This window comes from Monodelphis domestica, chromosome 6, assembly GCF_027887165.1.
Source record: "Monodelphis domestica isolate mMonDom1 chromosome 6, mMonDom1.pri, whole genome shotgun sequence".
NCBI classification, from domain to species: Eukaryota; Metazoa; Chordata; class Mammalia; order Didelphimorphia; family Didelphidae; genus Monodelphis; species Monodelphis domestica.
Window position 1 is genome coordinate 185,736,128 of NC_077232.1, and position 24,422 is coordinate 185,760,549.

Here is a 24,422-nt window from a genome sequence, read left to right on the forward strand (position 1 = left end):
AACCAGCAGCTCATAAACTCTTTGATGTCCCAGAAATAATCCATGCTTTGTGAACACTCTTCTGGCCAATTCTGCCCTCTGATAAATACTGCTGTGAGATTTGAAAATCTCATTTAAATATCTGGCCATTGGAAGAATAGCAATGACCTAGCAGGGATGTGCAGAAGCTCTCATTTCTTTTCTAAAACCTGAGGTGTGGGCTCTTAATACAATCTGGAAACAGTCTTCTCAACTAATTCAGATTAGTTACCACCAATGCAATAAGTCAGTAACCACCCCAGAGGAGTGGGTTTGGACTAATCAAGGGATCAGGGAAAAAACACTAAATATCCTTGGAGTTGGGAAGATCTATGTTTAAATCCCACCTCTGGAATTTACTAGTTATCTGCCCATGGGCAAGTCACTTAGCCCCTCTAAGCCTCACTGACCATATCCACAATTGGGGGAATAACACCTGTGTGTAACTATCTTGTTTTCTGTGTTGGTAAGAAAATCCCCACATGAGGGGACAGCTGGGGGGCTCAATGGATTGAGAGCCAGGCCTAGAGAGAGGAGGTCCTAGGTTCAAATCTGACCTCAGACACTTCCCAGCTGTGTGACCCTGGACAAGTCACTTAACCCCCATTGCCTAGCCCTTACCACTCTTCTGCCTTAGAGCAGTATTGATTCCAAGTATTGATTATTGATACAGTATTGATTCCAAGATAGAAGGTAAGGGTTAAAAAAAAAAAGGGAAAAAGAAAAGAACCCATCACCCCTCCCTCCCCCCAGGGGAACAATATTCATTCCTTCAACATTTCAAGACAATGAATTAGAGAACTTAAATGTCAAATGTCTCTTAGATTGTTATATCAGCAGAAGTATTGGCAAGTCAATTTCATTAAGTCCGTACTGGTTAAACCTTAATATAATGGACTTAAATGAGCAAGTCAAATTCCTTTGTTGGACATGATATTTTGTTATGCTGTACATCTTGTTGTTCTTTTTCTGAGTAAGGGAAAAAATAGAACAAGCATGGCTCCAAAGAATATATATGAGAAGAAACTTCCATCCTACTACTTTGTGGAAGTGGAAAGCCCATGGGTATAGGATATTGCATATCATTTCAGACTTTTTTTGGGGGGAATGTATTCATTTTGCACGTTTCTTTTCGTTTTCCTTTAAAATGTGATTTATTGTATGGATCGAAGCCCTAAAAGGCAAGTAGGTAAAGGATACTGTGGGAAATTTGGGGCATATAAATATAAGACTTTAATAAAAATTATTTAAAAAGTAAAAATTTTCATTGTAATTTTATTAATGTAATAGGATTTGGCATTTGTACCCTTCAGACACTTCATCCTTCTGATATCCTAAGAATAGTGTTGTATCAAGGTATAACTATAACAATAAACTCAGTATTCAGAATTATGTCATACCTCAGCATTTGTATGAAGATAACCAAAGATTACTTACCAAGCATCTGGTTCTTTCAGCGTTACTGAGTTTTCCAGGAGTTGCACCAGAAGTATTTCCAATAGGCTTTTCAGCAGGTAGAGGTGGTGGGCTCTGTGGGTCATCTTGCAACACTAGGAAAACATCAGTATTTATTTCATCAGAATGATTCTAGAGCTTTGTGAAATTCAAAAATGATTTAAATACTGTTACAGGTATTTCGCCTGAGAAAATGGCTATCCTAAGAAGACATACAAAGTCTAGGCGTGGGTGGGTCAGAGGGAAAAGCATGTTACATTCAATTCAATAATTACATATTAAGCAAATTGCTACACATAGAACACCATGCTCAGTACTGATGACACAAAGATAAAAACTAGATAGTCCTTTCCCTCAGGAATCTGACATTGTAATAAGGATGGGGTTGGGAGGTAACACATTGATAGATAATTGACCAAAAAAGAAAAAATCCAAAGCAAGGACGCTATCTACAACAATTAAAATTCAAGAACATTAGGCTGAATATATAACACCCTCCTCCAACTTGGACATTTATTCTCTAATATAATACCTTGAGGTTTTCATACCTAATTTTCCACATCATCATACTAAAAGAATAGTAATGTCAACATCCAATTTCATAAAGCAAGTTGCAACCCCTTCACGACTTTGCAAGACACGGTTGGATGTGGTACAATGGAAAAAATAGGGGATCTGGAGCAAAAGGACTGGAATTCAAATGCCACCTCTTCCACTCAGGACATTGGGCAAGTTTCTTTGACATTATGGGTCTCAGTTTCCCATATATCAAGTTAGTGGGTTGGATCAGTTGGCTTCTAAGGTTCATCTCTAAGTATATAATTCCATAATTTTTCATTATGTTGCTGTCAATTTGGCCAGGCTTTCCAAATGGAGACAGGCTAGATTTTGAATGAGCCACACAGTGGGTGACCAGGTTCATACTGGAAACCCTTCCAGCTGAGTAGGACTTGTCAGAGCTCATGATCCCTTGGTAGACCCATTCTAGAACCCAGGGTCACCACCATATGCTCATGAAAATAACTGGAAAATATGGAAATAAGAATTGGAGGAGGCTACTTTAGACAATTTCCCTTTTCTTCAAGAGATTATTCCTTGCATCCACTTCATATGAAAAAAAAATCTAAAACATGTGGACAATTTGATGCTTCCTGTTTGACTCATAAACAGGAAAGCATTTCTCCTCCCACTCCCCTCAAAGAAGATAATAACAAGGACTATGAAGACAGGGCTTCAGAGAAGGCCAGGGGCTTCCTTGGCTGAGAAGGGTCACCGATCAGTAAGTTAAGCCATAATAACACTAGACCAGCTTGAACTGTTCTCTACCACAATTAACACTCAAGAAGACAATGCTGAACATCGATTGCCATTCCCTATCATCATAAGGATCCTCATGACAATACTAAATTATTCTTCACCTTGGGATTGCAGGGTGATAGCTTTAAAAACAGAAGCTTATCTAGTCTAATCACTTTATTGGATAAATGAAGAAATGGGGGCAAAGCAAAATCACTTGCCCAAGGTCACCCAGGTATTAACTAGTAGATGAGCTGAGATTTGAACCCAAGTCCTGTGACTCTAAATTTCTCTACTATCTCATGCTCCTTAAATAGAGAGGATAATAGACATTTAGACAGTAGCATTGTTGCAAGGGGAAAAAAAAGCCAGAGAGTAACAATATAGCAGTTCAGAGGTGACAGCTTGCTGGCAAGGTTTGTTTCTATCTTACAGATAATTGTGCCTGTTCCCATCACTGGCCTGAAAGCATCATAAAGCTTTTCCTTTTTTTCTCTTTGTCCCTGCCAAGCTCTGTCCACTTGTGTAACTTAAGAACTTCATTCCTTCTTCACCAGAGACTAGGAGATGGGCTCTATAACCACAGCAATAAAAAGTGCTAGGAATTGGGAGATTTTTAGGTTCTGTTCTCTTTTAATCTGCATCACAGAATGTACATGGCCATGATGCTTTCTGTTATTGTTATGATTATCAGTCCTTAATTATAGATTAAATTTATCTCATGGATAGAAAAACAGCACTCATACATGCAAAAATATTTATAGCAACACTTTTTTCTTTTTTTGGCATTATATTTTTATCTCCATATTATTCATTCTTGTAAGTGAACAATTCCATAAAACCAAAACCCCAAAACATATACCCAAATAAACAAGTGACAAATCATGTTTTCATCTGCATTTCTACTCCAAAAGTTCTTTCATTGGAGGTGGAGAGCATTCTTTGCCCTAAATCCTTCAGAATTGTCCTGGATCACTGCACTGCTATTAGTAGCAAAGTCTGATCATTTCGTCATTCCACACTATTGCTGTTACTTGTGTATAATAATCTTCTGGTTCTGCTTATTTCACTCTGTATCAGTTCACATAGATCTTTCTAGCTCTTTCTGAAATCCTCCTGTTCATTATTCCTTATAGCACAATAGTATTCCATCATTACCCTATACCACAATTTACTCAGCCATTCCCCAGTTAAGGGATATGCCTTTAGTTTCCAATTCCTTGACACCCTAAAAAGAGCAGCTTTTATAGCAGTACTTTTAAAAATAGTATTTTGTTTTTTCTTCAATTATAAAAAATTTTTAACCATTAAAAAAAGTTTGAGCCAAATTCTTACCCTCCTTTTCCTCCTAACTCCCTGAGAGGACAAGTAATCTGAAATGGCTTTAACATATATAATAGTGTAAAACGCCCTTCCAAATTAGTCATTTTGTGAAAGAGAACTTAAACAAAAGAAAGGTGAAGAAATAAAGTAAATAAGTATGCTTCAGTTAGCACTGAGACTCTAGCACTTCTCTCTCTGGGGGTGGATGGTGTCCTTCATCATGAGTCCTTGAGGATTGTCTTAGATCACCGTATTGCTAAGAATAGCCAAGTCATTCATAAATGTTCATCATGTAATATTGGTGCTACTGTGTACAATGTTCTGCTGGCTCTGCCCACCACCCTTTGCATCAATTTATGTAGGTCTTTCTAGGATTTTTTGAAATCATCCTTCTCATTATTTCTTCTAGCACAATAGCATTCTATCACAATCATATATCACAACCTGTTCAGCCATTCCCCAGTTGATGGATATCCCCTCAGTTTCCAACTCTTTGCCACTACAAAAAGAGCTGCTATAAATATTTTTGTACAAACAGGTCCTTTCCCCTTTTTAAAATCCCTTTGGGATAGAGACCTAATAGTGGTACTGATGAATCAAAGTCCTCAGAACATTCTTTGAGAAGATTCAGTGCACGTGGAAATTAGTGCTCTAATGCTTTTCATTACTATTGCTGCTCTTGCCATTATTGTTGTTGTTAGTATTTTTTGTTAGTCTTTCCTCATATAAGTCCTTTTCTTTAAAAAAAAATCTCTTTGACATATAGAACTAGTGGTGAGGACATGTATGGTTTTATAGTCTTTGGTCTATAAAAGTTTTATATATATACATACATATATATATATATTTCTAAATTACTCTCCAGAATGGATGGACTCAGTGACAATTCCACCAACAATGCATTAGTGTCTCAATTTTTCCATATCTACTCCAATGTCATTTTACTTTTCTGTCATATTAACCAAGCTGATAGGTTTGAGGTAGTACCTGAGAGTTGTTTTAATTTGCATTTCTTAAATCAAGAGTGATTAAGAGCATTTTTCCCATATGACTGCAGATAGCTTTGATTTCTTTAACTGCTTGTTTATTCCCCTTAACCATTTATCAATTGAGAAATGGCGTGTATTCTTATAAATTTGACTCCATTCTCTAAATATTTGTGAAATAAGGCCTTTGTCAGATACTTATTATAAAATTTCTCCATTCAGTTTTTTGCTTTCCTTCTAATCTTGGCTATATTGGTTTTATTTGTGCAAAGACTTTGAAATTTAATGTAATCAGAATTATCCATTTTACTTCCCATAATGCTCTCTATCTCTTTTTTCGGTTATAAATGATTTCCTTATCCATAGATCTGACAGGTAAACTATTCCATGCTCTCCTAATTTGTTTATGGTATTGCCCTTTATGTTTAAATCATGTACCCATTTTGCCTTTATCTTGATACATGACAGCTTTTTGAAGAAAAAAAAAACAACAGGAAAAAATAGAATTGAAAGTAAGAGGTGGAAGAGTTCTTAGAGATCATCTAATGCAACCCCCTTAATTTATAGATGAAGAAACTGAAGTGACTGTAGCTTCTCAGAAGTCATCTAGTCCAACCCCTACTTTAGGCTTGAGTCCTCTCTAATTTCAAGAGCTACTGCTACTTAAAAAAAGGGGGGGGGAGAATTTGCTTTATATTTTAATTCTGGGTAAAATGACTGACAAGTAATATATGACTGTGACAGTCTAGCTCCTTGATCTAAATTCCCTTCAGTAGAATGCAAAAAGAGCAATCAAAAGAAGATGGTGGAGAGCTTACATTTCCCTGGTTTGGCTGGGATCCGGATCACAGTAGGCTTTCGTGTGGGCGCTGGTTGGACAACTCGTTCCTTTGGCGGTTCGGCTTTTGTGGGGAGCTGAAAGGGATCTAATGAAAAACACAATTTATTTTGCATGTTTTAGTTAACACAGGCCTCAAACAAAAACCTCATTCATAATTAAAGAGTCATATTTTTCATGCCCCAGGGAAAGCTATTCATGGATAAACACAATCTCAGTTTGCATGGACAAAAAACAAAGTTGGAGCTCATGAAAGGAAATAACTCAGTGCACTGTAAATAATTCATACAATTTTGTTGTTGTTGTTGCCTCCATGATGAGAGGAAAGATCCAGGATTGTGAATGCTTGATTTGTGCACCAGATGCCTTCCAGGGCCATTCAGTCAATTAGCAAGTGCCCCTCTGAAATCCAGTGGTAAATGACTCTAAAAAACATTACTCTGTACTCCAAGCAGACACTCTTACTCAATAACAAGGCTCAGGGATTACCTTAGTAAAAGAAAATGGAGGGATTTTCCAATTCAGAATGAGGCTAAACAAAGACACCCCATTTCAAACAGTCATTCTTGGCAGATGCATTAAGTCCTCCCTCCTCATTCATTCTCCTCCTTCACCCTCATCCACTTCTCCCACTTCAGATGATTTACTCATTATAAAAGTTTTCTGGGGATTTTAGGGAGATTCTTAACTGATTTAAAAGTAAAAAACATTTTGAAAAAAGTGCAGATCAGGTCCCTCGGTAGTACAAAATAAATGTAAAAGGATGTTAACTAATACAAGATGAAATGGGAAGGAAAGGCAGTGTTAGAAAGAGCAATGACTTTAAGCTGAGAGATCCAAGGTTGGATTCTAGTGGGCCACTAGAGTCAAAGTGAGTCACTTTGCACACATCATCTGACTTCTCTGGGAGTCCTTACTTATAAAATGAGAGGACTGGATGAGGGAATCTCTACAGGTTCTTCCAGCACTAAATGATGGAGTGAATTTTGGGGTGTTTCTTCAGTCAGCATTTGCAGGTCCCAGAATTCTGGAACTGGGAAATGGCCTTTGAATTCATCTAATAGTACACAATCCTTCATCTTATTGACAAGGAAACTGAGGCTCAGAGAAGTTAAGTGACTTGTTAAAGGTTCAGCATCTGGAACTAGAACCAAACTAACTTTATTGATGAGGGAAAACAGAATTGAGAGCATACTCTGAGACTACTCAATTAGTAAATGTTTATTAAATGGTGGCTATGTGTCAGACACTATGCTAAACTGCACTGAGATTTTGGGGACATCCTTTATATTCAAAGTAAACACACAGTAACTTGGGGGAAGGCATAAGGAGCTTACATAGGGGATCAGAAAAGTTCTCAAGTAAGATGTGGCATGAGCTAAGTTTTGAAGAAAAATAAGAATTCTGGGGCAGCTAGCTGGCACAGTGGATAGAGAGCCAGGCATAGAGTTGGGAGGACCTAGATTGAACTCTAGGTTGAACTAGCTACTTCCTAGTTGTGTGACCCTAGGCAAGTCACTTAGCCTCAATTGCCTTGTCTTTGCTGCTCTTCTGTTTTAGAATTGATACTGGCAGAATTTAAAGATTTAATTTAAATTTAAATGATTTTAGATTTAAATTTAAAGGATTTAAAGAAAAGTGTAGATTCTAAGAGAAGGAAGCAAACATTCCAGGTATTGGATATAGTCAGAGCAAAGTCACAGAGAGGAGATGGAATATCATGTATGGAGAACAAGGAGGTGGCCAGTTGGGCAGGAATAGAGAGTTCATGAAAGAGAGCAATAAGCAAAAAAGGCTGGAAAGGTAGGTTGGAGACATACTCCGATGGGCTTTAAATGCTAAACATTTCAGTGTTATCATGGGGGCACCAAGAACCTACTGAACTTTTTAAGCGGGTAACACAGTAAGACTTGTGATTTTAGTAATACAGATTTGGTTTACTGTCTCCTGACCAGGAGCAATGGACTGATTTGGAGGGTGGCACGGCTAACAGAAAGCAGCTGGTTCATGTGGCTGGATGTTGTAAGTCAGGTGTCTGGGACCTAAATGTTTTCAAAGGGTTTGATTTATCCACCTTTTCCAGAAAAAAAAATGGTTCTGTTTGAAGACCACAGCTCAGATGTTGATTTCATATATACATATAATCACTTTGGAATCTGGAGGATGGACTGGTGAAGAAAGAGACTTGAAGCAGGGGGATCAGTGAGGAGGGTTTTGAGTAGTTCAGGTGAGAGATGATGAGGGCTTTGCTTAGTGTGGTGTTTGTGCAAAGGTAGACAAGGACCCAATTTCATGGAGGAAGAATCAACCTGACAACTGAAGGGATATGAGGGAGTTAAGTGGTGTCAAGCGTTAAGCTGGAGTCTGCAGTTCCAAACCAAGGTCACCAACCCCTACATGTGCAGAGAAGTGACTAAGGAACTTGTTATTTCTTTGTTTTCCAAACTCAAAGACTGTTCTATGTGCCAGAGCTAAGAAGTATCGTCAGATGAGCTCTGGGGTCAGGATGGAGCTAGGGACAGATCTAATTGCTGTCTAAAGGGAAGCAGCATTTAGCGAAGGGCTTTAGGAAGTTTGGTCTCATGGAGGATATATATGTACAAAGCAAAATAAATATGTACAGTAATTCTCTGCCTGTTCTGTCCACAAGGGGAGATACTACACTACTCCAACAAAAGCTAACCAGTCAACCCAAATACCAAAACACTAAAACACAGCAAAACCTGTGTGTATGAATAGCACTTAATTCTTTCCTTTGAGCTTCTATTTAATAAACATCTAAGGGGGCAGCTAGGTGGCTCAGTAGATTGAGAGCCATGCCTAGAGATCTTGGGCTCAAATCTGGCCTCAGACATTTCCTAGCTGTGTGATCCTGGACAAGTCACTTAACTCCCATTGCTTAGCCTTTGCTGCTCTTCTGGCTTAGAACCAATAGAAAATATCGAGTCCAAGATGAAAGGTAAGGATCTTCTAAAAAAAATTAATGAAAAATTAAACACCTTAAGCTGAGTCTTAATTGGGTGAAATTATGAAGCATCATATGAGTAGGAAGACTCCAATGGCATCCTGAGTTGCTGCTGGTCAGTAGCAGATAAATAGCTCCCTTCCATCCAACTTATATCAATTCCAATATTGCTCATACCTGCTCAGAATTCCTTGGGTCACACGATCTCAGTCTGATCTCATTGTATTCTTCCTTAGAAGCTCCCCTAAATTACCCAGAACCCCTGATAATCACTACCAAATGACTGTGAATCTTCTGTGCTTTGAAAAAAAAATTCAATTTATTTGTGCCAGAGCAAGGGGGAATGCCCACTTGTCCAGTGTTGAATATGGGGCCTTCAGCAGTCCTTGAAGAAAAAGGAGCTTTTTTTTTGGCTACTTCACCAATTCTGCTCTGATTTCATTGGGTTCCTTGCAGTTTTTTGACCCTAATCTGGAAAAATCATATGCTGCCCTTTGTGCCGTAGCCCCTACTGACTTTATTTTTAAAAGCACCCTTATTTTTTTGTCTTAGTATCAGTTCTTTTTCTTTAATTTGGAAAATTTTATTTAATTAATTAATTTTGAATATTTTCCCATGGTTACAAGATTCAAGTTCTTTCCCTCTCCTTCCCCATTCCCTCCTGTAGCCAACATGCAATTCCACTAGGTTTTACATCAGTTCTAAGACAGAAGAATGGCAAGGGCCAGGCAATTGGGGTTAAGTGACCTGTCTAGGGTCACACAGCTAGGAAGTATCTAAGGCCAGATTTGAACCCAGGTCCTCCTGACTCCAGACCTGATGCTCTACCCACTGTGTAACCTAGCTGCCCCAACTACTGGCTTCATTGAAAACTTCCTGGCAGGGTCAGGACTCAAGTTTGAGATTTGGCACATTAGAACACAATAATCATACAGTCTTACAGCTAGAAGAGGCCTGTGAGATCATCTGATCTAACCCCCTCATTTTACAGACAAATACTGTATTAGATTTCATATCCAGAAACTAGACCATTTGCAGATAGGCTAGATATAGCCCAATTAAGTTAAAAGGGCCCAATACCGTGAGTCTAACAGTGGATCCATAATAATAGAATGCTACCACTAGCAAAACAAAACAAGTGAATCCTCTCCTTTCAAAGCTGAAAGAACTCTGGACTTGAAGTCAGAGAAAACAATCCAAATGATGATCATTTTTAATGATTACAATTTATATCACTTTCTGATCCTGGGCCTCAAATTCCTCGCTTTTAACATAACTGTAATACTTGCAACATACAGGGAAGAAAGTCAATAAAAATGGGATTTCCTGTTGTTTTTACTCTCTTAGTTCTAGAAGGCCTGAATTTTATCTAATCTACTAATTAGTTCACTGTTTGATTTTTTTAGATTTTGATCCAGTTGGAGGTCACCCAATATTTGCATTCTGAGTAATTCTTCCTATTTGCTAATGCCCATTAACCAATAAATACAGATCTTTTAGGGCAGCAAGGTGGCACAGTGGATAGAGTACCAGGTCTGGGGTTAGGAAGACTCATCTTCCTGGATTAAAAAATGGCAGCAGATAGTTACTGAACAAGTCACTTAACCCTGTTTGACTCAGTTTCTTCATCTGTAAAATGAGCTGGAGAAGGAAATGGCAAACCACTCTAGTATCTTTGTCAAGAAAACCCCAAATGAGATCAGGAAGAGTTAGACACACTGAAACAACTGAACAAAAGCAAACACATGGTCCTTTCCCAAATGGAGAGGAGTTTGCGGTCATCTGGTACTACCATGATGTGCAGAGCACTGGACCTCAAATCAGGAAGCCATGAGTTCAAGTTTGACTTCAGACACTATACTAATTGTGTGCCCCTGGACAAGTAATTTAATCTCTTCCTCAGCTTCAGTGACAACATCTATCTTCCAGGATTGTTGTGAGGATCAAATGGGATAATATTTGTAAAGCACTTAGCATAGTACCTGACCATAGATGGCCATATAAATGTTAGCTATTATTATTGTTGGTGGTGATGGTATTAATATTCTCTCAAAGGCAAGAAATTCCATTGCAATTAACAATTAATTTTTTTTTTACAGAAAAAGCCCAAGTTCCAAACAACTTTCCATTTATTTTTATTATTTATTAAAAAAAAAACAACCAAAAAACCTCTTACCTTCTGTCTTAGAATGAATACAAATATCAGTTCCAAGGCAGAAGAACAGTAAGAGCTAGACAACTGGAATTAGGTGACTTGCCCAGTCACATAGCTAGGAAGTATCTGAGGTTAAATTTGAACCCAGGTATTCCTGATTCTATTTTATCTGTTGAGTCATGTAGCTGTACTCCCTCACCCCCATCCATTTATTTTTAAGTAATATTTGCTAACAATGAAATTCTGACACAGAATTTGGAAACCCTCTTCAATATGGCACAGTGGATAGAATGCTGGACCTTATTTTTCAAATTATATCCTTTGAGGGCTTTAAAATAATGCATACCCTTTGATCAAGCAATACCACTATTAGTTTGTACCCTAAAGAGATAATAATGAAATTTTTTTGTATAAAAATATTTATAACCACACTCTTTGTGGTGTAAAAAATTGGGAAGTGAGGAAGTTTTCCTCGATTGGGGAATGGCTAAATAAATTGTGGTATATGATGGTGATGGAATACTATTGAGCTGTAAGGAATAATGAACTGGAGGAATTCCATGTGAACTGGAATGACCTCCAGGAATTGATGCAGAGTGAGAGGAACCGAATCAAGAGAACATTATACACAGCGACTGATACACTGTGGTATAATCGAATGTAATGAACTTTGCTACTACAAGATAATCCCAAGGATCTTATGAGAAATAATGCTATCCACCTTGAGAGAAAGAATTGTGGGAGTAGAAACACAGAAGAAAAACAAATGACTTATTGTTTGTTTATGTGGATATATGGCTGGGGTTTTTGGCTTTAAAAAGATTGCTCTGTTGCAAAAATGAATAATATGGAAATAGTTATGTGATAACATTTGTATAGCCCAGTAGAAGTGCTTATTGGATCTGGGAGAGGGGAGGAAAGAAAATGAAATATGTAAACATGTAAAAATATTTAAAAAAAAAAATATATATATCCTTTGACCCTTTGACACTAGCTTCCTCCTGTCTGTCCCATGAATAAGCCACTCTATTGATCAGCCCCAGGCATTTTCTCTGGCTTTCCCTAACATCTGCAATGCTTTCCTTCCTCACTCCTAACTGCTGACTTCCCTGGCTTCCTTTTATTTTTTTAAGAGTATTAAATATAATTTTATTTTTTAAAAATATTTTTCCATGGTTACATGATTCATGTTCTCTCCTTCCTCCTGGAGATGACAAGCAATTCCACTCGGTTATATGTGTTTTATCACTCAAAACCTATTTCTATATTATTCATTTTTGTAATACTCTTTTAAAATCCAAATCCCAAATCATAGATCCATATAAACAGGTGAAAAATTATGTTTTCTTCTGGGTTTCAACTTCCACAGTTATTTCTCTAGATGTGGAGAGCATTCTTTTTCATAAGTCCCTGAGAATTGTCCTGGATCATTGCACTGCTATTAGTAAAAAAGTCAATCACATTTGATCAATCCACAGTGTTTCAGTTACTTTGTATAATGTTGTCCTGGTTCTGCTCATTTCACTCCACATCAGTTCATGGAGGTCTTCCCAGTTCTTATAGAAATCAAGCAGTTCAACATTCTTCATAGCACAATAGTATTCCATCACCATTATATTCCACAATTTGTTCAGTTGGACATCCCCTCAATTACCAATTTTTTTGCCTGACTTCCTTTAAATCCTAACTAAAACAAATCTACAGAAAATCATCCCCAACTCCTAAATTGTAGTGGCTTTTTTCATTTAATTACTTCCAATTTATCCTATACATGGTTCACTTTGTATGTATAGGTTTCTATGCTCTTTCCAATTACATTATTAGTTCCTTGAGGGCAGAAATAATATTTTGCCTCTCTGTATCTCTAGCACTTAGCACAGCACCTAGTAGTGGATAAATGTTTACTGATTGATTGAGTCATGAAGACCTGAATTAAAATCTGGCATCAAGCACATAATGGCTGTATTTGCCAGGGCATTTTCAAATCTTTCCAGATGAAAGCATTCTCCTCACCCCTAAGATTACTTAGTACATAGAGAGAATTTATTTACCTTTAAACAATTTTTTTATGTTTGCATAAGAAATATTTATTAAATGATGGGGTTTGATATTAGTCATGATTTTTTTTAAAACATTATTTTATTTGGTCATTTCCAAACATTATTCATTGGAAACAAAAATCATTTTCTTTTCCTTCCCCCCCTCCCACCACCTCTCCCATAGCTGACGCATGATTCCACTGGGTATCACATGTGTTCTTGACTCAAACCCATTTCCATGTTGTGGTATTTGCATTAGAGTGTTCATTTAGTCTCTCCTCAGTCATCCTCCTTTAAACAATTTTAAACAAATCTTTAAATAAAAACAAAACTCCTTCCACCACCCCTCACCAAATTGAATGTAAATTCCTTGATGGTAGAGACTTTTTAACTTTTTTTTGCATTTCCAGTACTTAGCACTATGCCTGGAACATAGTAGGTATTTAACAAATGTTTACTGAATTGAGCTGAATGGAATTTCTTTCTTCCTACATCATCTGAAAAAAATTTTATTCTCCTTGGACAATTCACTTGACTCTTATTTGCCTCAGTTTCCTTAAGTATAAAATTAATAGCTCTTATCTCAAAGAGTTGTTGGGAGAATTAAAAAAGATATTTGTTAAATGCTTAGCATGGTGGTTGGTACATATTAGATACTACATAAATACTTATTCCTTTCCATGCTCCCCCTTCTTCAGAGAAGGAAGAACAGTATCTTTTGTCCTTAGCATATTTCTTCTGACGTGTTATTGTGAAGTAAATTGCAATTTGTTTGCAGCTCTCTTCTACCCTTATCCGTCTTCAACTCTTTTTGCATCTACTCATGTTGCCTAAGAGTCTCCTGTCCAGAGCCCTATCAGGACGGGCAGCCCCCCTTTGAAATCTCTTTCCTCTTCTACTTCTTGCCTCACAAAACTCCATCAACTCTTACCTATCCTACATCCCATTCCTTCAAGGCCATGTTCTCTCTGGGAATGGAGCAACTAATTCAAGCTAAGATGTTAAGACTGATAATGGCCCCATGTACTCAGCCTTTGGGAAAGTATTTGCATTTTAACAGCTGCCCTCAATACCATTAAACCAAAGGATTGACCCAAAGGAGTAATATGGGAATTTAGGCCACCACGATAAGCCAATAGAGATTTCTACACGGGTACCCATACATATACACGTTAAGCACAATTTCGATTCCGTGTGTGTAAGGCTAGTACTACTTTCCACAATTATGTGAAGAAGCAGGTTTTACAATCGTTTCCCCCAAATTGGAAGACTAACTGTATAGTTTGGTGGCAGAAGTATCTTGATTTTATAACTAAAAAACCTTTAGTTTTTAGTTACCTACTTTATTACCATATGGGCCCTTAGCTGGTCTCCAATAATTTGCGCCGAGGCCATGCACAGTTATTATGCGACATATCTTTTAGGAATGAGCATGTTTAATATGAATTTCTCATCTAAGTCCAGCCAGGCGAATGAGTCTCAGTGTTGCACCACTGTGGGCCGCCTGGCAGGAGTGGGCCTGTTTAATTATCTACCCCAGCTGTGCTCACTGAGCAAAGTGATTGCTACATCTGTTTCCCTGTCTGCGTGGTACCCCTCAGCCTGCAATCAAGGCCAGAAACTCAGAATTACTGGGAGGAGAAAATAATACTCATTTGCTAGGGAGGGCTACGTACCCCCAGCATTTTTCATGATGCTTATGGTACGCAGATCCTGCTCTGACTGTTCTGTACAAAGTTCATTTCAAGCCTCTTTGCAGGCATCAAAATTTTTTTTCATACAGGAATTAAAGAGCAGGGTGCCTGGAAGCCCACTATTTCAGAGCCCTGCTTGGTCTCCCCACATTCCTCTACAGAAGGCCTTTTTTGGCCTCTCCAGTTGGCAGCATTCTCCTTGCTCCTAAGATTATTTTGTACATAGATAGTACTTACCTAGCTATAAACATTTTGTTTTCCACTGCCACAACTCACCAAGTAGAATAGAAGTTCCTTTAGGGCAAGGACTTTTACATTCCTTTTTTATTGCCAGTATTTAGCACAGTGCCTGGAACACGGGAGTTATTTACTAAATGCTTACTGAATTGAACTGAATGGAATTTCTCCCTTTTTTTTGGAGCTAAAATTGCTCATTCTCCTTGTACCTTTTCTCTGAGATCACTTTCCATCTACTCTGCATATATCCTGTATGTACAGTTTTTGGGTATTTTCTCCTCCACTAGAATGTATGTTAATGTAAGAAAGAGAAGACCAAGGTGGGAGGGACAGAACATGATGGCCATCTTCATTTTTTTTTTAAACTCCTACCTTCTATCTTAGAATTAATACTGTTTATTGGTTCCAAGGCAGTAGAGCAGAAAGGGCTAGGCAATGGGGGATAGTGACTTGCCCAGGATCACATGGCGAGGATGTGTCTGAGGTTAGAATTGAACCCAGGACCTCTTATCTCTAGACTTGGTTCTCAATCCCTTGAGCCACCCAGCTGCCCCTGGTTATTTCTGTTTGAAAGACTGTTGTTACAGGGAAGAGGAGTTGGATTTTAGAACTGCTTGGCCCTATAGGGCAATACTAGGAGCAATAGGAACAAAGGAGAAAGGTGGATTTTGACTTGATATAAGGAAAAATTAGGGCAGGTGGGTATTGTAGTGGATAGAGCACTAAGCCTGGCATTAGGAAGAATCATCTCAAGAATCAGTTCAATTGTCTCAGACCGTTACTAGCTGTGTGACCCTAGACAAGTCACTTGACCCTGTTGCCTCAGTTTTTTTATCTGTAAATTGAACTAGAGAAGGAAACAACAAACCACTCCAATATCTCTGCCAAGAAAACCCCAGATGGGGTCACAAAGAGTTGTACATGACTGAAATGAAAATGACAAAAAAGGAAAAATTTCCTATTCATTGGACTCTCCTAATGGGCTGGCTTGGGAAATATTGATTAGAGGTTTTCAAGGGGAGTATGGGATGACCATGCATCCCTCTTCATTATAAGATTATAAGAGTAGAGAAAACTTGGGTAGAGTCAACAAGAGGAGGAGAAAAGCTACGTGAAGTCCTCAGGCTAAAGAACTAGCTGCTGGCTTGGGGTGGGAATAGGGTATGCTTGGCCACCAAGATGAACTTCTATCCTTTATTATTACTCTTTGACTTTTTAATTCATTTTCAAAATAATGCATTTAGCCTAGATACCTGCAATCCTGGCAGTTTCAAGATAGAAAAATGGATACAGTGCCCTGGAAAAGAATGACTTGATTTATAGTCAAAGGATCTGGGTGTGACACTCTCCCCTCCCAGCATTCTTCTTCTAATGACTGCTTGTATGACCATAGGCAATTCATTTCTTCTCTTCAACTCAGTTTCCTCTCTCAGGCTAGAACAGATGTTTTAAAGTTCTTTAGAGCTCTATACTCTCAGTCTTATATATATATATATATATATATATATATATATGTATGTATATATATGTATATATAAAAAGCATCTTGGAGATCACCAGGAATGTTTAATTATAGATAATAATAATAATAATAATAATAACAATAGCTAGCATTTACATAGTATTTTAAGGTTTTCAAAGCACTTTGTATATTTTACCACATTTGATCTTTACAACATCCCTAGAAGGCAGGGCCTGCTATTACTCCCATTTTTCAGATGAAGAATCTGAGGTAAAGAGTGGTTAAGTGACTTGCCTATGATCATACACATTATAAGTGTCTGAGAAAGAATCTGAGGTCAGATCTTCCTAACCCCAAGTCCAGGACTCTGAGAACTGTGCCAAAGCTACTAATGTCTTTTGAGGTTCCTTCCAACTCTGAGACTAATTCTATGCCATGTTCCTAAAAAAATAAATCTTTCAATTATATCAATTATAATTCCCTGAACAGAAGTTTCATGGTAAAGATTCTGCTAACAGTTCTGAGAATTTTTTGAGTAGCGGATATTATGGATATTGTATATTATCAATGATTATGTGAAATACTGTTCCAAAACAGTAACATGAGAAATGCAAGTTTTAACACCTCTGAGGTTCAACTAACACCTACAAATTAATAAAGCTGATTAAAGGTGTTAACAAATCAATGTTGGAGGTGATGTGGGAATTCAGATCCACTAACACAGTTAGAGGAGCTGTGGAAAGTAACTTGGAATCTTCTGAGAAGTCCGTAAACTATTCATGCCTTTGATCAGAGATGTATCTACTAGGCTTATACCCCAAGGAAGCTCAAAAGGGAAAGAAAAGCCTCATATTACCAAGATATTCAGAGCAGCACTTTTTGTGGCAGCAAAAATCTGAGAACTAAAATGGGAATTTGTCAATTGGGAAATGGGATGACAAGTTGTGGACTGGAGATGCCATGGAATGTTACTGGCTCTATAAGAAATAAATATGAAGCATTCAAAGAAACACAGGAAGGCTTATACAAAGTGAAACAGAGTGAAGTATGCAGAACCAACAACGATGACAATAATATAAGCAAAAGGAACACCGAACACAAAAGGGAAACAGCAACTGTCATGACCAATCTTACCTCCAAAGAACATATTATGAGGTGCACTTACTGCCTTTCACTGCTTATAATACAGAGGGCAGCTTATACTGTGGGAACTAAACATTCTATTCATTGGCTTAGATGATTTGTTTTCTGTTTTACAGAGGAAAAGTCATTAAATGGAAGGAGTATATCCAGAAATACTGCAACATCAAGCAAAAGTCACATTTTAAAAGATAAAATGTATATGGAACAAAATCTACTAATAGGTGACAAATATTCATGTATAGAGCTCCTCCACAGTTGGTTTTTATCACAGATTGTCTGATCTTGCCTTACAGAAAAAAATTATAAAGGGTCTCCAGGAGAGTCTCAGATCTGAGCCTAAAAAAGCCCCTAGTCTTTCTATCATATCTATGGCAAATATTTATTCTCTTTGTGCCTTCTTTCTCTCTGCAATCACATCCCATCTACTCTGTAGTTGTTTCATCTTTTTTAGTCATATCTAACTCTGCAACCCCTTCTGGGGGTTTCTTGGCAAAGAGACACTGGAGTAGTTCGTCATTTCCTTCTCTAGCTCAATTTCCAGGTAAGGAAATTGAGGCAGACAGGGTAAAGAGACTGGCCCAGGGTCACACCATTAGTATCTGAAATTGGATTTGAACTCAGATCTTCTTGACTCCAGGCTGGCATTCTATCCACTACACCACCTGGCCTCCTTCCTACTCTGTACATATCTTCTACATATATAGTTATTTGGACATTTTCTCCACAAGAATGGGAGTCTCAGGAGAACAGTGATTGTGTGTTTTCCTTGTACTGTATCCCCATCACTTAACAACAGGCATTTATTAAACCCTTATGTTAAATGCTATCTATGTCACATAGGAAGTGCTTAATAGATGCTTATCCACTTTACCTTTCCTCTTCCTTTCACATCATCTACAATCTGAGCCCAGGCTTGTTTTCCTGGATTAGAATTTTTTGTCATTATTGCATTAAGGAAAATACTGCTGATAAAGCTTGTTTTCTACCCATTATCTATCTTGAATGATATTCTTGTCATCTCATAATTAGTTCCGCCTTCCCTAATTTTGTTTGTGTCACCTCTCTACCCCTCGATCTGTTTAATGGCAGAAATTGGCTGCTAACCTATTAGGCTGGTTTGTGTAATGTGGATGACAGAAGATGAATGCTTATGTTTTGACAACTTCCTATGATTGCTAAAGGTGTGAAGGAGAACTACTAATATTTCTAAACTTCATTACATTAACCTGGAAGGCATTGCATAGACCAAAAAATGAATCTAATACTAAATTGTCTATTTTATGAGGTTTTCTTTAATAATATTCTAATCTTGGCTGTGTTTTCATAGCTTTAATTTTTCCTGATATCTCTTCTTCTGAGCATAATAAGGCCACATCACTTTAGCAGTAACTATTTCATTAACTTTTCTCTGTTTAGGATAGAGGAGGAAAGAGACTACTGAATTCATGGCTTCCCTTACTCCTTCCAATATCTAGCCCATTGTAAGTTCCTTAGCGACTAAAGGCATTTTTGTTTTGTTTTGTCTACCTATGTACGGCACCTAGATGTTTGCTAAAAGCAGGGATGATTAATAAAGTTGTTGTTTTTTAACCATTATATTGTCTTAGTATTAGTTCTAAGAAGAGTGGCAAGGTCTAGGCAATTCAGATTTATCCAGGGTCACACAGCTAAGAAGGGTCTGACACCAAATTTGAACTCGGGTTCCCCCAACTCCAGGCCTGGTGCTCCATCCACTGTAACTAGTAAAGTTTTAACACTTCATTCTAAATAGAAGAAAAATGGCCCATGTGTACAAAGTGTAAAAGATAATTAAGCAATTTTAATCATTTATATTCATTGTTTTATGCCTTGTTAGTACTGTATCCTCTATATATAATCCTATTAGACACCCAATATTAGAATGATAAATTGTAACCATAGATTTAATAGTAAATAAAAATCTCAATTGCTGATTGAATAATTATATATGAGAATCAGTAATCAATAATCACATTGTAAGTAAAATACAAGCAAATCCCTTGAAGTGTCTCCTTGCAAAATAGCCTTTCCCAAGGTGGGCTGTGTGCATGCCTTCAGCATCTTGGAATGTGTCCAGATTTGGGATAGTTCTTATCACTTTGAAGCTACAGAGTGACCTTAGTTGTTACTATATATGGAACACAGATGATGCAATTGGCTACAAGATGAGAAAACTTTACTTTCTTAAAGAAGGAAACTTTCAAAAAGATGAAACCCGTTTTGTCCCATGGGAAGGAACATTCAGCTGACCTCACTGCCTTTTCTGGGAGAATTTGTGTAATCTGACTTTTGTGTAGGCCATGAAAACTTGAGTAGTTCAAATCTCAGCATCTTAAGCTATTTTGGGCTGTCTTAGACCATACCTGGTGTTATAGTCTAACAATGAATGTCAGCTTGGCTCAGAGACGTGCTTCCTAGTGTTTACTTTTCTTTTATAAATAATATATAAATCTTTGCAAAGACAGTACTACTAACCAAGAAAAAGGCATAGGTGTTAACTTGTTTCTTTTATTAGTGATAAATGTACTTTTATTCATCTATACTCTAAAAAAAGAAACAAACCCCTACCTTTCATTATGGAATCAATACTTTATATTGGTTCCAAGGCAGAAGAGGGGTAAGGGTTAGACAATGGGGGTTAAGTGACTTACCCAGGATCACACAGCTAGAAAGTGTCTGAGGCCAAATTTGAACCCAGGACCTCGTGTCTCTAGGAATCCACTGAGCCACCTTGCTGCCTCCATTCATCTATACTCTTTAACTAGTACCCTTGACATCTCAAGTCCCTTCTAGCTTGTGATCAAACATCCTATGATCCTTTGGTACCAGTGGCATCCATAGCTACACAGATCACTGGGATTGGTGATGCAATCTAAGTTTTCTTTGTGGAAACCAAATAGTGGATAAGCCCTGAGGTTGGAGTCGAGAATGCCTGGGTTTAAAAGATATAGAGTAGCTGTGTGAATTTAGGATCTTGGCAATTTAGAAATTTAGCAATTCCCTAGGACTTATCTAGGAAATAACTAACATTTGCCTGGGAAGTTCCCATATCAGGAATTCCCCAAGGTGACCAAGTCACAGATTCTTTGACTATCCAGAATCTTGTCATTTTGTCCCACGCAGTTGTGAGTATAAAGGAAAGGGACACATTCTATGAGTGGCATATGGACATAGAAACATTGAAGCACATCTCTTTGAAAGCTGATTGCATTTTCTCTCATCTTCCTAATTAGGTACTTATTCAGGGTCTAATGATACAATAAAATACTCACTTAGCAGCTCAGACATAAAAACCTAACTCTAATAAAAGAAGAATGTGAAGCAGTATGGTGGGATGTGAAGAGTGCTGGATTGGGAGCCAGAGGACCTGGATTCAGATTTTGGCTTTGCCCCTCACTACCTGGGTTACTGTGGGCATGTCCCTTAACTTTTCTAGGTCTGTTTCCTCAGCTATAAAAGGAAGGAATTGGACAGGCACATAGAAGGTACTTAATAAATACCTTTTGACTTAACTAGGCAAACTCCAAGATCACTTTTAGATCTAAATCTATGATCCTATGAAGCTAAAGCATGTCATGGTTCTCTTTATATATGCTCACTCCAAAACAGAATTCCTCATTTTTTCTTACTCCCCCAAATCTCTCTCAAGGCCTCGACTCTCTTTGGGCTCCAGACTTACATATCAAACTGCCTACTGGATGTTTCTCCCTGGATGCTTCACTAGCTCTTTAAGCAACATGTCCCAAATACAGCTGATCATCTTTCCCCTTAAACCTGTTCTTCCTTCTACTTCTCTCTTTCTGTTACCTACTCTTCTAGGTTTGAAATTTTGATTGTCCCATTTCCTTCACATCTTATCTCAATCAGCTAGCAAGTCCAGGGGATTTTATTTCTTATGAAATTTCTAAAATTCATCCCACCTTCTCAAGTCTTGTTGCTACTCTCCTACATGTACGTCCCCATCACTTTGATTATTATTTTTAAAAGATAGACTTAAAAAATGAAATAATATAATATGTAACATAATAAAATTTGTTATAAATATGTAATAAATTATAACATATTTATTCAAGGGAAACAAATTTCCACATTAACTACATTCAAAAATCTGTCTCATTCTTCCCCCCCCCCTCCTCCCTAAGAAGGCAGCAATATGATATAGGTTGTACATATATTATAACCTAACATATATATTTCCATGCCATATTGCTCACACAAGAGAAAGATTCATGGAGGAAATAAGGTGAAGAATGCTACATTTCAATCAATATTAAGACAATTAAGCTATTATGTTGCTCAAAGAAAGCTTCCCAATTAATATTCCTACCTTTACTCTCTCCTTCCTTCAATCTATTCCAGCAACCCAATGGACTGGTGAATAAGTGAATATGTGCAGAGTAGCCTGCTCAAGCTTTAGTCTTGGGCAGTAGACCCACCATTATATCCCATTCACCAATCACACCATATGATTGTTGCTACCCATAATACTTTTATTTAGCCAAATTGGCCCATTCTGTCTTTGCTAGCTGAGACAGTGAATAGTGTCAGAGTCAGGAAGACTCATTTTCATAAATTCAAATCTGGGTTCAGATACTTACTAGCTGTGAGATCCTGGGCAAGCCACTCCACTTTGTTTTCTTCACTTTCCTCATCTGTAAAATGAGCTGGAGAAAGAAGTGACAAGTCCATTCTAGGGATTTGTCAGGAAAACCCCCAATGGGGTCACAAAGGGTCAGATACAATCAAACAACAATTCTGCCTTTTGAATATGCCCGAGTTCTCCTCTCCATGCATTTGCTTTAGCCCAGAATTTCCTCCTTCACCTGCTTTACTGGCTGATTTCCTACCAATCTTTTAAAGGCCAAATTCAATGTCATCATCTTCCCTGATTTCTTTATCAGTAATGACTTTTCTCCCTTCAACCTCACACAGCAATTCACTTCATCCCTGTAATGTTTTTTGGGGGATTGAATCTTTTATTCCACTGGCACCAGAAGCACCCTTGAACTCCCTCTCCCAATGAATATTAGCATCTGTTCTGCAATTTATAAACTTAAAGCATAGCTTGAAAGTATTAAGAGGTTGTCACCCATCCAGGGTCGAACATCTAGTATTTGCCAGAGGGAGCATTTGAACCCAGGTCTGCCTGATTCTGAGGCTATTCTTCTGTCCACTAGAGCATGCTTACCTGCTACTAATTTAATACATTTCTCATCTACTGTAGTTTGTGTTTGCAACTTACTAGATAATAACCTCCATGAAAGTGATATTCTCTAAACCCTGCATCTCTGCAAAGTAGGCACAAAAATGTGTCTGTTCATTTCCTGAATGTTCTCTTGTGCCTTCCAGTCCAAGTCCTTAAATGAATATAGATGGGAAGATTTAAGTCTCTTATTTTAAAGCCAGTTGGTCCAGCAACATCTCCATTGAATTATCTCTATTATCATTTAGTCATTTTAAGTCAAGCCTGGCTCTTCGTGATCCCATTTGGGGTTTTCTAGGCAAAGATACTGGAGGGGATTGCCATTTCCTTTGCCAGCTCATTTTACAGATGAGAAAACTGACCCAAACAGGGTTAAAATAGAACCCAAGGTCACCCAGCTAATAAGTGTCTGAGGGTAGACTTGAACTTAGGAAGATGAGTCTTCCTGACTTGAGGCCCTAAGGCACCATTTAGATTATTATTTTTTATATCTGGTTATTTTAAGAAGAGACCTGCATATTTGTAGACTGTCCTTATGTTGGTTGTGAGACCCTTGAGGACCAGGATGCTTTATTTGTTTGTTTTCATCTTCTTGTCTTATTTTATAGTTAAGTACTTCATATACTTCTTGACTTGAATAGAGTGACTTATACAGGCATGGAATGCCAAAATATAAATAAGGGATAGAGGCACATTCTGGATAGTCATTGGCAAGATCAGAGGCAGTTAATCTGTTGACTACAAAATCTTAGGCAGATAACTTAATCCTAGTTAGGATAGTATAGGAAGATATAATTATCTGGAGAGACAAGAAAGAGAGGCAGTCCCAAAGGGCCCAGACTTAGATAGAAAACTAAGTATTCAAGGACTCTAGTGGTGCATACTCCTCCTCCTTACAGGGAGTGAGTGAATGGGAAGAAGAGAAAAGGCATTTTTGGGGGGTCATAATTTAAGACAGCCCACAGCTTTCAACATAGCCTAGACTCCATTCTGTATTTTTGAAGCCCTTTATGTGGTGATAGAGGCAGATTCAGTAAAATATATTTTCTCATGGAAATTTATCTCTAATTATCTCTTGGATTAATTTTAGCCATTTTCAAAGGAGAATCCATCACTATTTTTTTCTTCAGCAAGAAGTTTTAGCAAAAAACAATGTAGTTTCTAAATCTTATTTCTGTTTCTTAGAAACTATTTTTGTTTCTTTCCAGATCATTTTTTAAAAATAGAATTTGAGCATTACCACAGGCTGTAGCTACAAAGACATAAAAATTGATCACAGAGGGGAGCTAGGTGATACAGTCGATAAGAGTACCAGGCTTTGAGGACCTGCATTCTAATCTGATCTCAGACACTTCCTACATGTGTAACTATGGGGACATCACTTAAAATTTGTTTTCCTTAAAAAAAAAATTTGATCATAGCATCATCAGTCTGGAATTAGAAGGGATCTCAGAGATTATCTAGTTTGACCTTATTTTATAGATGAGGAAATTGAGACCCAGAGAAGTTATTTTACTTGCCCAGGATTACACAGGAAAAAGTACCTGTATCAAGATTTGAATTCATATTCCTGACTCCAAATTCAGTCCT

General features: G+C 37.6%; 1 protein-coding gene across 10 annotated transcripts in view; it reads right to left on the reverse strand.

The window, feature by feature from the left end:
* SH3D19 (SH3 domain containing 19) overlaps window positions 1–24,422 on the reverse strand; it is a 240,069-nt gene that overhangs the window by 51,846 nt on the left and 163,801 nt on the right. For 5 of the 10 annotated variants that reach the window (XM_056803671.1, XM_056803672.1, XM_056803676.1 and 2 more), the window contains 3 exons: window positions 22,228–22,293; window positions 5,897–6,004; window positions 1,456–1,568 (listed from right to left, as the gene is read on the reverse strand). In XM_056803671.1, the coding sequence (XP_056659649.1) occupies window positions 1,456–1,568; window positions 5,897–6,004; window positions 22,228–22,293 (287 nt within the window). The remainder of the gene's footprint in view (window positions 1–1,455; window positions 1,569–5,896; window positions 6,005–22,227; window positions 22,294–24,422) is intronic. The other 5 variants (XM_056803677.1, XM_007496244.2, XM_007496241.3 and 2 more) reach the window with 1 other exon arrangement.